At 44.5% G+C, this 22,531-nt stretch overlaps 1 protein-coding gene and 1 long non-coding RNA gene across 3 annotated transcripts in view; one reads left to right on the forward strand and one right to left on the reverse strand.

Moving 5' to 3' along the window:
- The window catches only part of NTN3 (netrin 3), a 73,408-nt gene extending 57,236 nt beyond the window's left edge, over nucleotides 1-16,172 (forward strand). For both annotated transcript variants that reach the window (XM_083153018.1, XM_083153017.1), the window contains exons 6-7: nucleotides 7,662-7,736; nucleotides 11,282-16,172. In XM_083153018.1, the coding sequence (XP_083009144.1) occupies nucleotides 7,662-7,736; nucleotides 11,282-11,610 (404 nt within the window). In that variant the 3' untranslated portion in view covers nucleotides 11,611-16,172. The remainder of the gene's footprint in view (nucleotides 1-7,661; nucleotides 7,737-11,281) is intronic.
- LOC146020145 (uncharacterized) overlaps nucleotides 9,744-22,531 on the reverse strand; it is a 55,668-nt gene continuing 42,880 nt past the window's right edge. Inside the window, exon 3 of the long non-coding RNA XR_014450729.1 lies at nucleotides 9,744-11,568. This is a non-coding gene — a long non-coding RNA (uncharacterized LOC146020145). The remainder of the gene's footprint in view (nucleotides 11,569-22,531) is intronic.

Below are 22,531 nucleotides of genomic sequence, written 5' to 3' on the forward strand. Positions count from 1 at the left end.
GTGAAAAAGGAAGAAGAGGACACTTAAACCGCAGAGGGTGGTGACAAAGTAGATGAAGGAGGAAAACAATAGACATCCCAGAGACACAGGGGGTTATTCTGAATCAATCGGAAAGGCACAATCAGACAAAACCATGTGCACTGCAGGTGGGGCTGAGGTAACATTTGCAGAGAGAGTTAGATTTGGGTGTTTTGTTGTTTCTGTAAATACTGGCTGCTTTATTTTCACACTGCAATATAGATTTCAGTTTGAAGTACACCCCCACCCAAATCTAACTCTCTCTGCACATGTTACATCTGCCCCACCTGCAGTGCATATGGTTTTGTCCATTAGAGAGTGATTGTGCCTTTCCGAGTGAATCAGAATAACCCCCATAATGCCTAAGAGCTGCATTGTCCATTGTCATCTGTCAAGTAAATATAGTTGAATAGCTTCCTACAGTGATGTACTGGTCCATTACCGCTGAGCAATGCTGACGGCCAGAAGCCCTGGGGTAATGGAGTAGAACGTACGGCAGAAATAAAACCTAATCGGCCAAATTCACAATAAGTTGTATGATGGAAAAAACCTAAACTTTAACCTCGTGTAAAACTAATCCCTACACTCGTGTGGATGGATCCAGTATAATCTTTTTATAGACATGTTCCTTTCAATTTTTGAAAGAAGTTTATACAATGTACATACAATATCACAATATATGTGATCGCTACAGAATTATACATCTTCCGCCTCCCCCCAAAACCCCAGCAGAAATCCCCGCCCCTGCCCTCTTACTGTTTTTATAATGACCAATCCACAAAGAGAAATTAATATATTTCTGAAATTCTGAAGCTTTTGTGAAGTTTGGCCCAATGAATGATAATTATTGAATGTGATGGTTTCCCAGGTCCGATAGTCATAGAGTCGACAGAATGTAGGTAGATATTGGTTAAAGGTGGGCACAAGCCAAATGAGGACTCGGAAAGGTTGACACATGAGAAGTTTGCAGGATTTTCATTCGGTTTAAAAAAAAAAAAAATTGTGTCAATTGTGAGCACGTTGCACCCAATTAGTGTACTACATTGCCTCGCATGGCCTGGTGTTTTGCTCTACTACCGCTGTGCTTAGCACGCGTTCCCAATCCAAGTCCATGTGGATCGCGACTATGGACCTTTTCATATGTCAACCATAGCAATTTTGACAGTTGGCTTGCGTCAACCTTTTATCTATGCCAACTTTGTACATATCCAACATATGGTGTTGACCTAGAACACTGTTGACCGATCATCAAGATGCCAGTTATAGTAAATGAATGCCATGTAAATATAGTGACAGTACTAGTAGTATGTGCTTCTATTCTCCTGTTCTCACATAACTGGTGGCAATCTTAATGCCGATTAACTGACTCCTGTGTGGCCAGAGCTGGCCAATGGGTGCTGAAGGGTTAAGAGAGCATTTGGGGTTCTGTGGAATAGTCGCTGCCCACGTGTGGTTGGATGCTGGAGTACCGTGTACCCGCCGCTCTCTGATGATCCGTCTGAGGTTCGGGGAGGGGAGGTGGTGGCTGGTCAGAACTCTTACACAGAAAATTCTTGTGGTCGGGATATATTAACCCCACCACTGCCAGGCCTGCCACCAGGCAGTCATTGTTTGTCTAGCCAGCAGTGAAATATTTGCACAAATAGGTTCTTGGCATATGTATGCACCAAAGGAAATGTTTTACATACAAAGGTGTTTAACATGTGCACAACTTGCATGGACACCGGCACTATTACATATAAAAGACCTATGTACCGTAGGTGTATATGTAATAGGGTGCGGTTTAAGTGAAGTAGCACGATGCCTGCAGATGTACTGTAAAGACTGGTTTCACATTTCTAATTCTTGGTACTTGAATGGGGTTATTCAGACCTGATTGCTCTTGTGCGAATTTGCAAGCCGATTGTTTATCGAATGACGGTGCATGCATCTGGGTCGCAGAGCACCTGTACGACGCTAAACAACGACACAAAACAGCAAATACTTTTTGTGCGGTCCGCACTCAGTTTGATTGACAGGAAGTTTGTGGGTGGTAACTGACCTTTTCTGGGAGTGTATAAATGCAGGAATGCCCAGGTGTTGAGGAAGTGCCAGGGTTACGCGCACTTGCACAGACTGGGGTAATCATAAGATAGTGGGGAGTGAGTTGCTAATTGATTTGCAGCTCAGCGATCTATTAGCAGCATTTGCTGACTTGCAAGGGACAAGATTTGACTCCGGTGGGGCGGCGGCCATCTGATCACAGGCCTCTGCAAATTCGCACAACAGCAATCTGGTGTGAATCAGTCCCTAAATATGCAGGCTTAATCACCAATATACTTAATTACCCCCATTTACATATACCCATAATCATAGTTTCTGTGCAAATAGAAAGAGCTCTTATAGAAACTTGGGCTTTGATGACAGGATGTAGCTCATTGGTCCATATAGTTTTTCCATTATACATGTACTGTCTGCATTCAGAGGTGGCTTTGACCAATATGCTACCCATAACCAAAGCTACCCTCACCCCAAATCCCGATAACGAATATAAAAGCAGTATATGTACAAAATAAGAGATGTAAAGTTCGGTTCTACAGAAAACCAAATCCATCCGAATTTTGTAGCTCTGAACCAAACCAAAACACGATTCGAGAGATCCGAACTGAACCAAACCCCGGTTCAGATCTTCATGTGGTTCCTATTTTGGATTTAAAATCTGATTTTTGAGGTTTGGATTACAAAAATTGATTATAGTTGTTTTTTTTTATCATAAATGATCAATTTTTAACCAACCCTTAAAAAAAGAATCCAAACCAAAGAGTAGTTTTATTATTTTATTTATTCATTAACAGTTTCTTATATAGCGCCCACATATTCCGCAGCGCTGTACAGAGAATATTTGAAAAGTCACATTAGTCCCTACCCCAGTGGAGCTTACAATCTATATTCCCTATATACACACACACACATTCATTCTAGGGTTACAGTTTTTGGAAGCCAATTAACCTACCAGTATACATATTTTTGGAAACCCACACATCCATCTAGACCCCATAATGTCAACATGGTCACGGTTGGTATGGTCAATGTTGACATTATCCATACCTACAAAAACCATCTACAAATATAAAGTCAGCAAGCGATACTAATCAGTAATCTAATACATATAGTAAAATACTTACAGCTGACATAGCAATAGGGCAGTGCATTGAGGTACAGACTCTAATGGGGCCTTTTTTGCTGAGAGATCTGAGCAATTTAGATCACTCAGAATTGCTCAGCAAGATCGCTTAGCACACAGCACTACACAGCGATGTGTCAGCGCTGTATGCTGAGTGATCTGTCAGGGCCAGTGTTCTCCGGCGATAACATTGTCCCTGACCAGAGTTCTAACTAGATTTATCGCCGCGCATCACTATCGCTATGGCCCCTACACACAGATCGATGCAGGGGCAATTTCTAAGTGATCTAGCGAGATCGCTTAGAAAATGCCCAGAAATTGCCCTGTGTGCAGGCCCATAAGCTTGTGACTGTCTACACCAGGGCTGGGCAACACCGGCCCTCCAGATGTCGATGAACTACACATCCCAGCATGCCTTGCATCAGTTTCAGCATGGCCACATAGCACAACTAATGCAAAGCATCCTGGGATGTGTAGTTCATTAACATCTGGAGGGCCGGTGTCGCCCAGCCCTGGTCTATACCCATCCTTGTGTTATTGCCCTGCCATGGCGTATGCTGGCACTATATAAATACATTTTACTAATAGTAAGCCAGGACTCGGGTCTCCCCCGGAGGGGGAGCTGTTCACTCTCCTCATCCTGCAGTCAGGGTGGAGGCCTGTTCAGCTCTGTTTGCTCTGACATTTTTTTGCAAATTTCTCCCCTCATTTTGTGTAACTGAATCTCCCAGCGGAAATAATGATACCATTAACCCCTTGGACACTGGAGAGGTTGTCAACCTTTTGCAGTTTTCTGACCAGGCACAAAGTAAATGAGAATAAGTGTACAGGTAACAGATTTGGCTTAGCCTCCCCGTGTGCCACTACAAGCCTTCTACCACAATATAATGTCACAGCGGTGGCTTTTTCCTAACACAGCCTGGCATAGGGCGCTCTTCCGTTGCAATAAGCACTAAAGGGGAAATGTATCAAGCCTTGGAGAGCGATAAAGAGAGACTTTGCCCAAAGCAACCAATCAGCTTTTAGCTTTCATTTTTCTAGCACATTCTATGAAATGAGAGCAGCTGAATGGTCCTCTATTTCATTTCTGTGAAGGGACGTGGACAGTCTGGGTATTAAAGATGACAAATCGCATTGTTTTGGCCCTACTTCCAATAACCCTGTAGCCCTATAAAACTTAAGGTGCCCATGCACTAGTCCAATTTGGGCCTATTTCACCCGATCGGGACAAGAAATTGACCCAAATTGGATGTATTTGATGCCCCCCCCCCTCCCTTTGGGTTCAGTGAGCGGCCCGTGCGCATCAGAAGTTATTCTGTGACTTACTATAGTGACTAATAGACTAACCAAACACTTTGGGGCATATTTATCAACATTATTTTTACTAGTATAATAGGATCATTTTAGTATTACAGAAATGTAGGAAAGGGAACATGAAGGAGAATTTACAATATTTTTATTCAAGTCTCTTTGTTTTAGTAGTTGAACTTTAGATGGGAAATGGGATCTGCCCAGAATTACTAATATGGAATTGTAAACAAATAGTGGAGGGAGCCCTGTGATAATAACACCATATTCAGATGGCATTAGTAGTGCTTCTCTCCATTTCCCCTACTGTAGCTCTGCTCTGACAGACAGAGCACCCTTATGTGTCTAAATACACCACTGAAAAAAATAAAAAATAAAACTTTCCTGCATGCTACTGCAGCCATGGAGCGCTAAATATACCCTGTATGCTTGAACCAGTACGTAAGTGACCTGCAATGACTATATCACTCTCCAGTGAGACAGTAAGTTATACAGGGAGATATGTTGTAATGTGCAGGGATATAGAGGAACACACAGAGGCAGACACATTCACAGACACAATCACGCTGTGTGGTGTGTATTACAGCCGCATTGGTAAACATGACCGGTATTTGGTAACTGGATTACAAGGTAAGAAGGAGGTTAGCTATATGATTGGGCTTGAGGTTTCTAAGCTGATTTCGTCTTTATGTGAATGGAAGCCTTAATGCTAGGCTCCGGGGACCTGTCCTGCATGGGACCAGTACTGAATCCAGCTAAACTAATCTTATCGGACCCCTGGGAAGCTTAACTGTTCATTGGCATCCACAGTGCAATAGCACAGACTCCTAGATAGTGCAGACTGTATTAGACATCATAGCTTTCAACTGATAATTTGAGCATTGAAATCCCACTGGGGCGAATGCCTGCACTGTGACAGATATATCATATTGTGTGTTCACAGAGAAGCTGTTAGTCAAATACCTTCCATTATCAAAATGACATACTGTAAGTGGTTGTGAATTGTTCAAGGTTACATGATCATAATAAAGGCACAGTCACAACATATACTGTATATACCGTTACCAATGACAACGGGGCAGTGTCACCCTTATGGCGTGATTCATACACTGGGCACAATGGCATTCTTAGGACCACCCGCTAGACAGTGCGCAGTTCAGCATGAGTGACATCATGGACCGCTCACAACACCCACTTTACTCATGAGGGTAGTGGGTAGCTGTGGGAGACTTCAATGATCTTCCGGATGGCTGAAAGCACCACCCAAGATTAGGAAGCCTCCTGGCCATTCCAGAAGAGTAGGCAAGTTTGACGTATACAGATATCATGTCGCTACGACTTGTCCTTTATTGACTGCGGCCAGAACTAGGTAATGACGTATTGTCAGGTCTGTACATATTCGAGCTCCAGTCAATGAGCTCCAATATGTAAATTGACAGTTAGAAGCTGATTGGCTGGTGCATTATCACCTTGCACATATTGGGGCAGATGTATGAATCTGCCCATAATGTTTATTAAATAATGGGTCCCGCTTCTCCAGCATAACATGGAGAAGCGGGCACGCGTTATGGGCATATGTATGATCCCCACCCCAGCTGATAAGGAGAGCCGTTATGTTCAATGTTTACGGCTCTCCTTATCGGCGCCCCGCACATGCGCAGTCTCTCTCTCTCCCCCGGCCGGCTCTAATGGGCATGTGCGAGATCTCGCTAAAACCGTGAGATCTTTAGCGCAGCCTGAGCCAGAAGCAGGGCTAGCGTTGTCCCCACAGTGGGGGATAGGACAACGCTAGCCCTGGGCTGGCGAAGTGGCTGGGGTGATTTAACGCCTGGGTGGCTGTTAATACATCGCCCCAACCGCTAATCACTGGGGGGGGGATTGCAGGGGACAGCCCCGCTGAGCAGAACTGGGCGGGCTGTCACCAGCGCACATTAGGTGCGTTAGTAATACATTGGGGAAAATGTAATCCCCCCCAGTCAACCAGCGTTAAGTGCATTTCCGCACTTACCGCTGGTTCATACATCTGCCCCAATGTCCTTTATGGGATAGATACCACTTTTCCAAGCTTCATACATTTACCGCTGTGTTACAAGGCACCCAGATATAGGATTTCCAGAGTGATTCTATATACAATGTCGTACAGTGCTGGTGGGCTAAGACAGAGTTAACATGGCAGACCCATAGGCAGGGCACTTCTTAATCAGCATTATACCAGGTGATTGTTCCAGTCACAGCTCCTCGCACGGAAAGGCCCTGAGGCTGTACCTGACTGTGCCCAGCACTTGCCTGGCATGTGACAGGATTTTTAATGTCACCCTGGCACAGCTCCCTGGCACACTTTGCACCCTCCACCCTAAACAGGTGGCCTTTTCACCCTGGCTTACACCCAAAGCTTGTTACGTTGAGGCCTTCCGTTTCCCTCTTCGTAGTAAAACATAGGGCCCATATACCAGAACTACAAGCAGACATATTATTAACCCCATCCATTCCTTGGGCTTTAGCACAAGATAACAAATGCTTTTTGATATTACCACAAAACAATCACGTGTGAAACAGAGGGCCTTATTCTAGTTTACTCTTATAGGCAAATTCCTTCTCAGATGGACAAATCCATGTGCACTGCAGGGGGGCAGATGTAACAGGTGCAGATAGAATTAGATTTGGGTGAGTTATTTTGTTTCTGTGCAGGGTAAATACTGACTGCTTTATTTTTACACTGCAGTATAGATCTCACTTTGTAGTAAAACCCCACCCAAATCTAATTCTCTCTGCACAAGTTACATCTGCCCCACCCGCAGTGCACATGGTTTTGTCCATTTGAGAATGAATTTGCCTCTAAGAGTGAACTAGAATAAGGTCCAGAATGTACAAACACATTTCTCCTCAGCTGGCATGTATAAGAGGGGGATTTATCAAAAGTTTAGTTGTCTATAGAAACCAATCAAATGGTAGCTATTACTTGACCAGTACATTCTATAAAATGTCAACTACAATGTAATTGGTCAACGTGGAAAGCACCTCCACTCATTCTTCCTAGAACTTTTAATACCATTTTACCTCAGTTTTTCCTGTTTATCAGGTATCAGGGCGACCTACACTTTAATTTCTTGAAACCATGTGTCCCGTGTATAAATAAGATACTTTACCAATGCTCTTCTATTGTCTTTTTTAGATTGTGAGCAGTACTGCAAGCCCCCAAAAGGAAACTACAAAATAAACCTGAAGAAATACTGCAGGAAAGATTTTGGTGAGGAACTACAGTATGTTCGTCAGATGAAATGTGGGCAGCTCGACTATGAGTGATTTATATATTGTCACAGAGGAGGAACCAGCTGAGAATGGTTTCCGAGAACTAAAATAACCAGGTCAAACTAGTGTTTAGCGAGGGAAGAGGAGTCTCTAAGTGGCCCAGGTACCACTTATAGCAGCCCTCCAGATGTTGATGAACTACACATTCCAGCATGCCTTGCATCAGTTTCAGCATGGCCACATAGCAAAACTAATGCAAAGCATCCTGGGATGTGTAGTTCATCAACAGCTGGAGGGCCACTGTTGCCCAGTTCTGACTTAGAGTGTTGCCTGGGCTGAGCCAGGCACTTTATGGTATCGGAACACGACACAACAGAACGGTGACACTACGGGGCATGGGTGCCAGTCTGTTTTCTACAACCAATTAAATCAATCTGAAACTTATAATTCTAGACAGAATATACTTTTAGAATTTACACATGGTCGATCACTAATTCCCAGTGTATCTGCAGGGAGTCTAATACAGCTTAGGGAGCCATGAGAGAACATGGGTGAGGTCAATGAATGAGTAGGTACATACGTTAATTTGAATGTATGGTCAGTGATGAATTACTAGATAATGAGTTCATACAGAGTATGGGTACAGGGGTCAGCGTGATAAACAGGGAATATGGGAGCATCTGGCTCTGAGGGGTATTGTACACCCGGGTCCACAAGTGATGCTCAGAATTCACGCCTGTTTTATAGTTCTATAAGTCCCGGAAGGATTCGTTAAGTGAGCTGGGGTTAGATAAAGTTCAGAGACGGACCAGTAAGTGTGAAGGTTTGTATGGCTGTATAATAATATACATTGATTTTAGATGGTTTAACGCAGTGGTTCTCAAACTTGGTCCTCGGGACCCCCAACGGTTCATGTTTTGCAGGTCACTCAACAGGTGCACAGGTGTAGCCATTACACCCTGACACACTAAGAGTGTGCTAATTATTTCACTTGTGATTCTGGCTGGGTGGTATGTACTAAGCGTCAAAAAGTGATAAAGTAGAGAGCGATAAAACACCAACCGACCAGCTCCTATCTACAATTTTCCAACCCATCCTGTAGTATGACATGAGCTGATTGGCTGGTTGTTTATCACTCTCCACTTTATCACTTTTTGAAGCTTAGTACATCTGGCTCTATGAGATGAGAACTGGAAAACTATGTGGTGTCCTGAGGACAGAGTTTGAGAACCTGTGGTTTAATGCAATTAATGTTTGCGTTGCGATGGTAGTGTCTCCGCCATTTTATGGTAGCTTTCTCTAAATTCAGTAATTCATTCAGTGATATATTACCATACCGCCCAACATTTATTTCTGTAAAATCGGGATGCTCGTACACCGAAAAAGGTGTGGCCTATGACATGTTTTCCATCATTGCAGGGGCATGGCCAGCACTGTTTAAGCTGCTGGCCACGCCCCCAACCCCTCTACCTCTCTGAATAGACACAGCATCTATTCCCTACTCTGCAGTGCCGGGCAGGGGGGACTCCCAAATGCCCTCCCCCCACTTCAGGACACTGCCTGCCCTAGATGGGCCGCAGGGTCGTCTAAAAAAACCCGGGACGGTTCCAATATATATATATATATATAGATATATATATATAGATATAGATCTATATATATATATATATAGATATATATAGATATATAGATATATCTATATATATCTATATATACATACACATATACTAAAGTATAAGCCATGTTCTCCTGTATGCATTCTTTCCATTACTGGCCTACTGACGGACAGTACACTGTAAGTCCTGTCCAGCGACACAAGTGTTAAGAGAGGCGCAGAAAGGGGAGAGATGCCCCCCAGCTTCTAAAAGGACTGTATCCTCATTAGGGTGAGAAAAGAGAATACTCCTTTGCCTTCTAACTCATGGGATGGTCACATTCCACTTCTTTCTATTTCACATGCTCCCTCTCCCTCTCCATTTCTTTTCAGTCCTTTCCCTTTCTCTGTCTGCCAGAAATGTTAAAAAGGATATAGCAGCACCCCCCCCCCCTTCAAAAAAAAAAAAAAGGAAAATTAAATATCCATGGGAGGGAACCGTATGCTAATTAGATGCTAATAATCACCTGGCTGCGCAGCCATTGGACGTAGACTGATGGCCCATAATCACTGTGACACGGTGACCATTCATCCTGGGCATGGAGGGGAAGCAACACATTGATGTATGGCAGGGACTCTTGGCGTACGGAGAATAGAAGAGGCGTTATGGCTCTGTGAGATGGAGAGACTGAACCAGGCCTCTCCAAGCTGTCCCTGTCAGCAAGACAAAGACCCCCCGCTGATAAATAGAGCTTTTTGGACGTGGGGGGTAGTGGTCTTTTACCATAACATCAGTCCTCAGTTATTGCTCTCAGCCCAAACAAGAGACATTATGTGCCTGGGATATTAAATTCTTCATTGGGTGGTAGACCACGGCAGTTATCTATGTGAGTGAAAGAAATATGGAGATATTCTGAATGTATTCCTTACTGGAGTGTCGCTCTCCTGTAAATGTGAACAGATTTCCATCTGTAGCAATAAAAGGTACAACTCCCCTTGAGAACCCTGGGGACCATATACTGTACTGCTGTCTCAGCATATGTCAGGAAGAAGCATTCTTTATGCACTCAGATATTACTGGTGTATGGTATATGATTCCTGTATTTCTCATGGTGTTGTAAAAAGTCATTTTATAGTATCTGAATATAAACTATAGCATTTTATTATTTATTGTAACAATTTGACTGCACAATCAGGGCCGTAAGGAGAGGTGTGTGGGCGGGGAAGCAGCCTGGGAGCGGTACTAGCTGAACCTGCCCTTGGCCGCAGGCTGCCACCTCTTCCGGCTCAGCTCCATTATTGTGTAGGGAGAGACGCTGTGTCTTCTCCCCTACTACCGAGGGAGGTGTACTTGGACTTGGAGCATCTGTAAAGGCCCATTTACTAGTGTGATTTTGTCCCTTTCATCCAACTCCAATGTATCGGGCCGAGGAATCGGATGAAAAGTGCCCAAATCGCATGAGTTTAACCTACATTCCCGATCCGATACGCAGTCCCGTACGCATCGGATCTGAGTCGGAGATATATAGCGCATGCGATCGCTATATAGCGCATGCAATCTCATTCCCCTCTGTGGAATCCGATGGATTCTTGGTGAAGCGGTGTTGATCTCCTAAACCTTTCTGGGTGGTTCAAGGGGGGTCAGCTGTAATATCTCCCTTCAGAGAAGTTGCAGTAGTCGATCCGGGCATTAAGACTCTCTGAGCATCAGATAGTCCCTGGGTCAATTACTAATGATGGTGTGAGCACCATCCAAGCGGTGGGTGAAACACAGAGCACATTGGTGACAAAGTGGTTTTGGTTGATAAACCATATTCTTAGCAAGTACCATGAAGTCAAAACCCAGTTTTGCAGGATAGCGTTAATTGATTGCCGCTTGTAAAATAAAGTAAAAAAAAAATACTTTTTTCTCCCTGTCTGATATTCCCCATCTTTTTCATCTTCTGCAGTGGTCCAGGTGAATGTCTTGGAGATGGAGATGGTAGGATCCTGGGCAAAGTTTACTATCAACATCCTTTCAGTCTACAAATGCCGAGAAGATCGGGTGAAACGAGGAGACAATGTACTGTGGATACACATAAAAGATCTCTCCTGCAAATGCCCAAAGATCCTGCTGAGCCGCAGGTACCTGGTCATGGGCAACAGTGAAGGACAAGGGGAAAGGCCAGGACTGACAGCTGACAAAAACAGCCTGGTCATCCAGTGGAGAGACGCTTGGACCAGGCGTCTAAGGAAACTGCAACGCAAAGAAAAAAAAGGAAAATGTGTGAAGCCATGAGGGTTATCTAGGAATGAGAAGGTTTATACTGTATATATATGCAACATGTAATGCTTGGGACTATGGACATCCTGGCATCTCCAGAGTTTGGAGGCCTACACAAGAGCAGGGGTGCTAAGGAGGCAGCCCAACAGAGATCCACTAATGTGGAAGATACTTCTCAAAAGTCATTAGTTGAGGGTCACTCACTTGATCTAGAGTTACATTAACAATCCATAATTCGGTCTAAAGCAAGCTCACGGTGTGAGGCGATCTCATCCATGACCCACCAGTCAACTAACCCCAAAGTATAATACACTGATCCCTGGAACTATATCTCCATTGATGGGGCCTAGATCATCTTAAAGACAACACAAAAAGATTTTAGGATGCCCAGGATCATTCCCAAACTGTGGCCTGGTGTCACGTGGTTACAAGCCTTAGCCTTGCATGGCCAAGTTAATGTAACACATTGCGGTCTTGAACTCTTACGTCGCACGGTTTTCATTTTATTTTATAAATGTAGACCAATTCCTAGGAATGACTGAACCTGGACATGCGAGATTTGTTTATCTGTCCAAAGACCCACTTGCAGCCTAGTCACCATTATGCATGTTACCTACAGTATGCTCTTACATAAGGTCTTGTCGTACATACAAGTCTCAACAGTTGGCGTTTTTTTTCCAGCAGACAACGATTGTTTGATTGGTCAGAGAAGATTAAAGATAGGCTTTAAAAACTTGTTGATACATTGGGAAGACACAAGATGTTAATAGGGTCTCATTGTGTAGGGGCCACATGCGTCGTTTTCAGAAAACACACAATATATCCAGCATGGCAGCTGCTAAGCACAATTCTTATCGGGAAGAAACAATCTGACCAAACAACTGGCATTTACTCGTCATCTTCCATTTTGATCGTAAGATCAATCAAAACCAATTTCTCACTTACAAGGCTTGCAGATCATGCTTTTTTGTACTTATATGGATTTTATCTAGCTATGAAGACCTGCAGAGCATTGTACAGTAACCCAGCCTCTGCCAAACGTCACGACACAGCGTCTGTTGTCACTTTAAACTTCAAAAGAAAATCTATTGATTTATGGACTCTGAGGGTGTAAATATGGATTGTTCCGATATGCAAAATAGTGTAACATACAAGCAGGTATATTCTTATTGTGTTATTATGTGATGTGTCGGACAGAACCTGCTCACTGCACAAATTCAGCAGTGAAAGGGCGACTAATACAATATGTGTTTTGTAGTAATACATGTGGAGTTTTACGTGTTCTATCTGTTAGTGTGTATATAGGATCTCTGGTCTGCACAGCTGATTTCTTTGTGTTCTTTTATTCTCAGTGTCCCCAAATCAACTGCCGATACCTGAGCGGGGCCGGAGGGTGTGTTTTGAAAAGTGGCGCATAGGGAAACAGTTCTGTAACACCACAATATGGGTGAGATGCAGCAAAGTAAAAAAAGTGGCCAAACCTCCGATTTTAAAATCACCATTGCCCATAGAGGCCTGTGGGCTTCTTTTGCACTTCCCCTGCTGTGAAGGATCCAACTGGATCCCTCCCAGCATCCCCGGTGGCGCGTACGGCATTCCCAGCATGCGATAGGACTTCAGGTCAAAAACTCGAAATCCTATCATTGCAAAGGATGGCTCTTACCGAAAGAGCTGTCCTTTTGCAGAGTTCTTTATGCATACAGCGTTTGTAAATGTATACAGAGGCTGGTGGCAAGCATCATAAGCTTTTTGCAATGCTCGCTGCAGCTCGCCCCCTGTCATTATCTAGTGTGTTTTGAAAAATGAATGCAAAAGCCTGATTAGTAGGTATAGGATTGTGTACCTTTTTTTCTGTGCTACGATTGCAGTGCATAGTTGCATGTTATTAATAACTTGCACTATATCTGGTTGCTATGGGTTACAGAATATTTGTACTCAAGGGAGATTGCTAAAGAACAAAGAGCAATGCTTGTAGCAACAAATCAGACAGCAGCTTTTAGCAGTCCACTGTTCTTAGACCAATGTAAGCTAATATGCTATTGGTTGACACACCCTTGCTCTTTTCTCCATGTTATGAATCAAGCCTCTGTCTCTTTCAGTGCTCACAGGCTAGGCAGAGGAATGCAGAGTTTGTCATTAATAAGGATGATGGGCAGGTGCTCGCCTATCGCTATTTTACAGTTCCTCTTCTGGCTACAGATCCCACCACTCTCCCTATTATGATGTATAAATGAGCTGGCTCCGCTAAAAATCATTCTGGTTCTTAAATTCAATTCAATATCTTCCCTTAGTGTATTTAAGTGAATGTTGGTGTTTTCAATATTTTGAGTGTTATGTGAATTTGTAAAAAAAAAATAATGTCTGCCAAGCTTTGTGCGCATGTTAGTAATGTTAAAATGTCTCAGTTTTGACAAATCAGTGTTCTTCTTTGGCCTTTCTAAACCTTGGGCGATGTGTGCTAAACAAATCAATACTTCGGCACTTGCTATTTTCTATATATGACCTAATATTATTAAGAACACAGGGACAGATGTATCAAGCTTGATAAAGAAGGATAAAGTGGCGAGTGATAAACAATCAGCCAATCCGCTTCTACCTGTCATTTTTCAAACCCAGCCTGTAACATGCCAGGTAGGAGCTGATTGGCTGGCTGTTTATTTCTCTCCGTTTTATCACTTTTTGAAGCTTGATACATCTGGTCCACAATTGGAAAACGTGGTATTGTGTCACTTGAGTTAGTGAGCTGCCGAGCAAACATACTAGGGCCTTATTCAGATGCGGTCGGAATGCCGAAGCAGCAGCCATCTTGTTTTAGTGACAAAACTGCGAGGCAACGCAAGTTTAGCATCTGCCCATAAGTGAACAGAGAAGCCCACCAAAGCCACCGCAACTGTTTAATCCATTGCGACCGCAACGCAGATGCGACATCACCCTGAGTGCCTCCATGGCTGCGCAGAATAACAGCAGGAGCTGCAATACCATGTTTATACAAAAGAGATCACGGTTACCAAGACAAGTCCCTGTCAATCATTAAATGACTGATTCCTCCCTGAGAGCGGAATCACAAGGGTACTTTGGCACATGCGCAGTCTGCTGATAAAAGCTCAGTTGTGGCACCATTAAGTTGTGACCACATCTGAATCTGGCCACACCTAAACACAGTTGACTCAACTGGGCAAAAATATGCATAAATACATCCTATCAGTTATGCTGGCCACACACTAGGACAACTTCCATCTAACTACAGGTCGAGTATCCCTTAACCACGAGCATTTCGGATAAGGAAGGTTTTTTGATTTTTTTTTGTGTACATACTTACCTGGTCCCCCGATGGTCCCCTGGCCTTCATGATCTTCAGTGGTGCCAGGGGTGCATTGCGTGAGTTTGCAGGCGCGCCGGTGATATCACCAGTGCGCCTGCGCAATGCACTCCTGGGACTGCTGAAGAAGATCCTTAAGTCCGCCATGGACATCAGGGATTTGGTAAGTATGAAAAAAGGGGCAGGAGGGGGGTTTGATCCGAAATATTCAAAAAAAACACGTTTTTTTTAATATTTCAGATAAGAGATTTTTCAGTCATTTTCTCTAAAAATCTGGAAATGGACAAAAACTATCAATCAGACAAGGTCCTGTAGTGGAATCGACTGAAAAAAATTTGACTGAATGTTTTTGTCCAATTTCCAGGATTTGTGAGCAAATTGCCGATTGTCATTTGCATTCATAGAGTAACAAATTGAAAATTGGTCTAGTGTATGGTCAGGATAACTAATAAAAATGACAAAAATAATCTGATCGGCTGCCATAGTTAACAGCACCATTTTTGGCCAATTTCCATGTTCAATGTTATTGCTGACTAGGATACTGAATAACAATGGGATTTATTGCATTAGTCCGCGAGACTGAGCAATGCAGAAGAGCAAAACTGAATTGGTGAATGCAGCTTCTGTCATGAACAGGTGAGACAGTGGCCCCACAAACCCAGGGGTAAATGTATGAAAAGTGATATCTATCCCCATAAAGAACATTGGGGCAGATTTATTAAGCTCAGTGAAGTGATAAAGTGTCTGTTTTTTTCTCACCGGCCAATCAGCTCCTAACTGTGAAATTACAGGCTTGGTTTGAAAAATGACAGGTAGGAGCTGATTGGCCAGTGATAAAAACCAGACACTTCATCACTTCACCGAGCTTAATAAAGTGCGAGGTGATAATAATGCTCCAGCCAATCAGCTCTTAACTGTCAATTTACATATTGGAACTGATTGGCTGGTGCATTATCACCTTGTACATAACGTTCTTTATGGGGGATAGATACCACTTCTCCAAGCTTCATACATTTACCTCACAGTCTGAATGTCAGTGCTGCACATCCACCTCTGTGGTGCCTTACCAAACTGCCATTCCCACTCGCTGTTGCCCCGAGTATTTTATTTCAAACTTTGACAAACTTTGTGACTGTCTGATTAATGAAATGAGTATCTACCTACACCACACCCTCAATTCCTCCCATTTGTGGCGAAGGAGCAGGCTCCCGCCTTGTAAACACCTTTCCGACACGGAAACACATTCAATAAAAAGATTTACCCGACTGGATGTTTTTTGTTATTTCTTATATATCAAGTGTCGAGCAGATTTTGTGCATGGAAAGAATGCTTTTATGTTATCCGTGGATTTTGCAATGTGCTCCTTGTGTGTCAGACATAATTCTGGAAATGATCTTTGAAAACATAATTTCGGTGTAATTGGCCCACAGATGGCTAAGGGATGTGTCAACATATTTGATATATTTAGACCAAAAGCAGAACACGGTGAGGTGGGGGTGCGGGCAAGAGGTTATGCGGGCAATGTAGTAAGCTGAGGGAAGAAGGAAAGAGGTGCAGAAAAGTTTGGACAACATGGTATGTGTAAGGAATTGGGCAATGGCCGATTTAAAGGGGAAAATGTGTGCTGTTACGTTATTTTTATGCTTCCGTAAATGTTACAGGCCTACTTATTTGGTAGCATTTTCTTATTGCTATGTTGAGGTCAAATCAAAAGTATTCTATATGTATGGAACAGCGCCACCTAGCTGACAGAAAATCCAGAAAAAAGACAGCAGAACACACAAAATGGGGGACATTTACTAAGATGGGAGTTCTATTTCAGATGGGAAACCAATGCTATATTCTACAGTACTCGCGGGGCTCGCTGCGCTCGCCACACTTCGGGCTCGGTGGCTCGCCACACTTTCTGTTCTCAACTCCACGCTGACGTGGATAGTGGGGGTATGAAAAAGGTCGGAGGACGTGTACCGCCGCCCCTCACGGGCTCGCTGCGCTCGCCACGCTTCGGGTTCACGTTTATAGTGGGGGGGGGGGTGGCGTGGGGGTGCATTTAACATTGTAAGCACCCATTAGGGTGCTTATACAATTTTTAATCGCATCGCATTGTATGGCATTGTATGCCATATACAATGTCATACAATTTTTAAATTGTATGACGATATTGCTTTGCATCGCATACCATCGCATGCCTTATGGTATGCAATGCGATGGGCGCCGCTATAATACACAAGTACCTATTCTACTATATTCTAGAAGGTAAATAAATAAGTAGATGCTGATTGGTTGCACGTAGCAACATCTCATGTAAAATAGAACTCCCATCTTAGTAAATTGTTTCTCAAAAAGCCGCACTTGTTTTACGCAGAGAGCGTAGAGGACCATTCGGCCTGATCACATGGGGAAGACGGCTGCAAACATAATGGCGGCGTCTTCCAACATGCACAAGAAGATGGCCCATGTAAGAATATGGGGGGGATACAGGATGGATCAAAGGGGATAATATACTCTGGAGATTATTGTATTTCTTATCATTACATAAATATACAGTTTATCTGTATGGCTAATAGCTTTCTGTATACCCGCATTGCATGATTTGACATATGGGGCCTAATTCATATGTGGTTGGAGTAATTATCATTGGAAGCAACAGTGATGGTCAGATATGGTAATACAGCAGGAGGCGTCTGGTATAAGTTGCCGCCTTCTGCATGCATCTGTGACCCATGAAGTGTCCTAGGACGCAGTATCGGGTAACCTACGACATCATCGGCCGTCTGCATGTCCCATAGGATCAGGCCAGCCAGCAGCTGCTCTTCAAACCAAGAGGCCAGGATATCTCCATTTTCCATCAGAGGTACTGGCCTTGACAAAATGGAGGCAACACAAATCTCCTGAGGCCTGCAAGCGCAGTGCATCCAATGGCGGAGGACCACAATGCACATGGGGGATATGTTGCCTCAGATCCTTTGGGATCTACATTAGGACCATTGGTTCTGCTGTGGGTAAATGAAATAGCATCTGTACATTGCACTGGAGCAATGAAGCCTCACTGACATACTGACGGTTGTTCTGATTCCCTTGGAACAGGGAAAATTCGGCCCGGTTCTGATGTTTGGGGGACCATCGGATTATTTCTCCTCCAGCGGAGGCATGCGAGGGGATGTGTTTACGTTACATATCTACGAAGGGGGAATCGGCAGTGGCGGCGGCAGGCGGCTTACTGAGCCAACCTGAATCAGCCCATTATGCAGCAGAGCAGTAGCACACTAGTGATTTATTATCCACCTAATTGGTCACAACCTCTCTATAAATCACTGCTGGCTTCATAGGAACCAGTTAGGGAGCGACTAAAACCACTGTATTCAGGTTAAAATCTGTCTACTTCCCGATATACTTGAGAACGATCCAACAGACTTTCATCCTTGTCAGACACAGGGCTGCATATTAAAGAACATTTGCGGAATGGGATATCTCTAGTAAACCTGAATATTACGAAGTTACTCATAAATATTAAGTATCTCCTCAATCTAACAAGAAGGGACCGCAACAGATAATCGATGCAACCCATTATTTCCTACTGCAAAGCAGTTTCTATGGGAAAACTGCCAGATTTACCAAAGTGTTCTAGAGCTGGGCTTCAGCCAGGCCTTCACTGAAACTTCCAGATCGCTCTCCCACTGATGCTCGTGCAGGAAGACGGTCGTCTATGCAGTGTGTCTGTCAGACCTGAACCCAGAAGCAGAGTAATAGCATAAGCCAGGCATGTCCAAACTATGGCCCTCCAGCCAGTGGCGGAACTATGGAGGGTGCAGGGGGTGCAATTGCTATGGGGCCTGGGCCTTTAGGGGGCCCGAGGGCTCTGCAGGCACCCCCTGCACCCTTTTATTCTATTTGAGTAATGCTGCACGTGCAGTGTCAGCAGCGCTTTCCCAGACACCCTTCCCTGTCAGCGACGAGCTGTGCGTAATCCAGCCCCCCTCCCCTCTGATGGTGCCGGGGCTCAACGTCACTATTTAGTGACCAGCCCTGGCATTAGGACCCATGCTACTGCCAGTGCCAGCCTGCCAGGACCCCTTGCGCTGTCCCGGACACCCTTCCCTGTCAGCGGCACTGTGACTGTGAATGGACGGAGGGAGAAGTGGTAATCCAGCCCCCCTCCCCTCTGACCTCTCATCGGGGCTCGATGTCACTATTTAGTGACCAGCCCCGGCTGAATCATGTAGGACCCCTGCTGCTGCCAGCGCTGTGCGCCGCGGTGGACATGGGAGAGATATGTGAGCTCAGCTGGGACTGCAATAGCTGAAACTAGGGATGGCCATCGACCATCGATGATTCTAAATCATCGATGGTTCATGGCCGATGTCGAATACTTTTGCCATCGATGGGGGAGTACAAGATGGTTTCCCTCCATCGATGGAATAGCAAAACAATGTTTTGCTGGGTTTTTTTTCTTCCAAAGTGCCGGGACACGGAGCATAGCTCCGACACCCGCGAAGCCCCGCCCCCGTATTTTGATTGGCCCAGAGGCCAATCAATCACAATGGATGACCATCGATATGTAAAAATATTGATGGTCATCCATTGCATAGTTAAGCACAATCGATGGCCAGTAGTGATGGGTAGTTCGTGAATGATTAGATCAAAATGAACTAATCTTCAAAGTGAACTAAATCGTTCAGATCACTGCTCTGGCAAAGATTAGTTCATTTAGTTCACCAGGAAGTAAAGCAAGTGGGAAGTGTAACACACAGACAGACAGAGCCCAGCAGATCCATAAGGCTCATTTACTGGATCTTTACTTCCTGAATCTAAAGTTAAAAGTACAACAAAGCCCAGCAAATACAGATCTAATAAAATAAAAATATGCACTGCCTAGCCAAAGTTGTGTGGTGTGTCTGTGAGTGAGAATGTGTGCTCATGCTGCTCACCTTTATGTGATGCTATCATTATAAGATTAGTTCAGATGTCCAAACACTTGCTGCTGCTTCTGATACTGGGTCCTGAGCATACTGCTGTGCTAAATCTGCTGCTGGGACTTGTGTAGGAGCTTCTGCAGCAGCCATGTTATCAGCTCTCATGCAATACACAGGAGGCAGTACATGGTAGCTGCCAAAGATGGCAGTGCTGAGCTCACACTAGGGCCCTTATTCTGGTTCGTGCGGTACGGCCCGCGTGCGGCCGTACCGCCGATGTTTTCCGTCTGCACATGCGCAGAGGTCAATCTGCGCATGTGCAGGCGAATTCGCCGCACATAACGTTAGTACGCCGCAAAGGGGGCGTATAGGGGAGTGAGGGGCTTCATGCCCTCATTTCCCTATGTATACGCCCCGCGTTTCATGGGCGTTCCCATGCAAACGCGGGGCGTACGCATGGTAATGAGGGCATGACGCAACTCATGGGGGCGGAAAGCTGACGTCGCCGGATGTCAGCTTTCAGCCCCCATACAAGCTACCACACGGACGATTGTCCGTGTGGTCTCAGCTTGCGGGAGCTGCCGGGGCGTGCGGACCTGCCTTCGATGGTCGACGACCATCGAATGCAGGGGGCAGCTCCCACCATGGTGGAGGCGTACGCCTCCACCATTTTTATGCGGATCGCCAGCCGTCCGTGTACGGACGGCCGTGGCGATCCGTAGGCTGGGCGGGGATTGGTTTGTGCGGCCGGAGCCCCGTGTGCGGCTCTGGCCGCACCAACCAGAATAAGGGCCATGGTCTGGACTCTGCGGATCCAAATGAACTACATTGTCCTGATGACTCATGAGTCCTGCAAATAGCTCAGTAGTTCAATTAGTTCACTGATCATACAGATCCCTGAACTAATCTCTGACTATACAGCCATAATGAGACTGTACAGTACCTGTGAGCTACCATGTGTGGCACTGCTGTGCTCAGGCATATGTATTGTGTGTATGCAGCCACAGACACAGTGCTGGCTGCTGCATGTTATACAGTATACTGTAGTAGCTCTGTTTACTCCACATTACAGTCAGAGATGGATATGTATGAACCTTCATGATACATACAGTGGAGCAGTTGCCCCTAGCAACCAATCAGCAACTGGTTACTTTGCAAAGTCTCTACTTTATCTCTCTCTAAGGTCAGCTAAATTGGGGCAAGGGGACATGTTTTTTTTCTAATTACTGTATTTTAAAAGCAGAAAAAAATAGACTTATTAAATTACTCTGAATTTGGGTATTTTACTTGCATATTATGGAATGTAAAATAATAACCACAATGGGATTAATATTGCAGAGCTAAACAATAAGCATGTCACTAGAAGGGTGCTGTATAATTTATTGCTTTTCTAAACTAGAAAATAATCTGATTTATTAAACATACAGTATATGATCATTCTAACAAGACTATAACTCTTACAATGATCTAGTATTACAATGCCTGCTCTGTGTGTCATAATCTAGTCTAGTTCATCTAGATCAATTCACTCCTCTCAGTCTCTGAGTCAGTGCTGGAATAATGAACTAAATGAGCTAGATGAACTAATCTTCTGATCTAATCTTTTGGGTGAACTAGATCATAATGAACTAGTCACCAAAACGAACTAGATTTCCCATCACTAATGGCCAGTTGCCAAATTGCCATCGATGGCAACCATCAATGGTAATGGCAACGATGGCCATCCCTAGCTGAAACCCAGTGCAGAACTGCAGACGAATGAAAGACCCGGTGCCGACATGGAGACCTTCCCTCAATGCTGGAGGTAAACCAGCACTTATGTTTAAAGGTGAGGTGGTAGATGGGGACTTGGGAGGAGCAAGGGGGGGGGGGGGGGGGTGTATCAAACCTCTCTCATGTTTCTGTCTCTCTCTCTCCTGCTATGTCTACCCCCCCCCCCCCCCCATCCTTTATCTTTCTTTTATATCCTGCACTCTCTCTCTCTCCTCTGGTCTAATCTCTCTCTCCCCTGCACTCTCCCCCATTTTGCTCTATCTAACCTTTCTCTATTTCTCTCCTGCACTTTCTGCCCCCACCTCTCACTCCCTCTCCATCTAACCTCTCTCTCTCTTCTCTTTCTTCCTCTCCTCTGTTCTCCCCTGTGCCTCACATCCATCTACATTCTAAACTCTCTCTCTCCCTAACCACCCCTCTCTCTCCGCGACACCCTCTTTGGCTCTTAATTCCTTTTCTCTTCTGCCACCCCGAGGGGCATTTTAGTGACAGTTGGGGGGGGGCCCTTTCAGGATTTTGCTATGGGGCCCAGAAGATGTTAGTTACGCCCCTGGCTCCAGCTGTTGTGAAACTACACATCCCAGCATTCCTTGCCATAGTTTTAGCATTCCCTAGAAGCAAACCTGTGGCAAGGCATGATGGGACTTGTAGTTTCACAACAGCTGGAGGGCCATAGCTTGGGCATGTCTGGCATAAGCTATAGCCTATCTCTCTGTTTCCAGCTGCTGGATGGTTTCTTAGCAAAGCCTGTTTGTAAGCAAGAGATTGCTATAAAATTTAAATTTTGTGAATTTATATGATAACATAGCCACACTGTATTTAAAATTCAGAATATGATAAATGGGCTAGTTTTTAATATTGCAGGGTATCTATAATGGTGTAATGAGTTCTCTTTACAAATTCAGGACAAAAAAAATGGTAGTGGCTTTAA

Source organism: Crinia signifera, chromosome 7, assembly GCF_055691185.1.
Source record: "Crinia signifera chromosome 7, ASM5569118v1, whole genome shotgun sequence".
Taxonomy (NCBI): domain Eukaryota; kingdom Metazoa; phylum Chordata; class Amphibia; order Anura; family Myobatrachidae; genus Crinia; species Crinia signifera.